The sequence below is a fragment of the Rattus rattus genome, chromosome 3, assembly GCF_011064425.1.
Source record: "Rattus rattus isolate New Zealand chromosome 3, Rrattus_CSIRO_v1, whole genome shotgun sequence".
Lineage (NCBI taxonomy): Eukaryota > Metazoa > Chordata > Mammalia > Rodentia > Muridae > Rattus > Rattus rattus.
In genome coordinates, this window is record NC_046156.1 from 121,137,071 (window position 1) to 121,137,633 (window position 563).

Genomic DNA, 563 nt, shown 5'->3' on the forward strand with positions numbered 1-563 from the left:
TTTGTGTTTTAATAGAGTTGTTCCATATATAGCCCTGACTGGCCTGGAATTTGCTAGGTAGACTAGGATGGCCTTGAACTCACAGAGTTCTGCCTCTGTCTCCTAAATGCTGTGAAGAAAGCTATGTGCCACCATGCCCAGTTCCACTTTCATGGTCTATTTTCTCCAGTTCTTTCAACTATGCCTTCATCAACCACAAGAACCTTCACTGGATCTGTGTCATCAGGTCTTTGAAGAGAATTCGTTCTGGCTTTAATAAAAGCAGCAAAGGGCATCCTGCTGGGAGATGTCTGGAGGTCAGCTGTGCACCTTCAGGCAGAGCAGTCATGCTGCACATACAAATAAACTATTCAGACAAATACAGTGAGGAGTTTGTACTGGCATGTCAAGTTGCTCAAGGACACAGCCAAGCCCTAAAAATCTTTTAACCTGAATATTAATGGAGAAATCTTGGTGATCCACAGAGTCAGGGATGGGTTCATTATATGATCCATGAACCAGAACCTCACATCTTACTGCTTCAGCAGCCACCACCCAAGAAACCAAAGAAACAAAGCCAGTGA

General features: G+C 43.9%; 1 protein-coding gene across 1 annotated transcript; it reads left to right on the forward strand.

Annotated features, from left to right (window-relative positions):
* Positions 1-326: 326 nt before the first annotated feature.
* LOC116895920 (cyclin-dependent kinases regulatory subunit 1-like) lies at positions 327-563 on the forward strand. The gene is given in 1 exon segment (XM_032896995.1): positions 327-563. A coding segment is annotated over 1 exon segment (237 nt).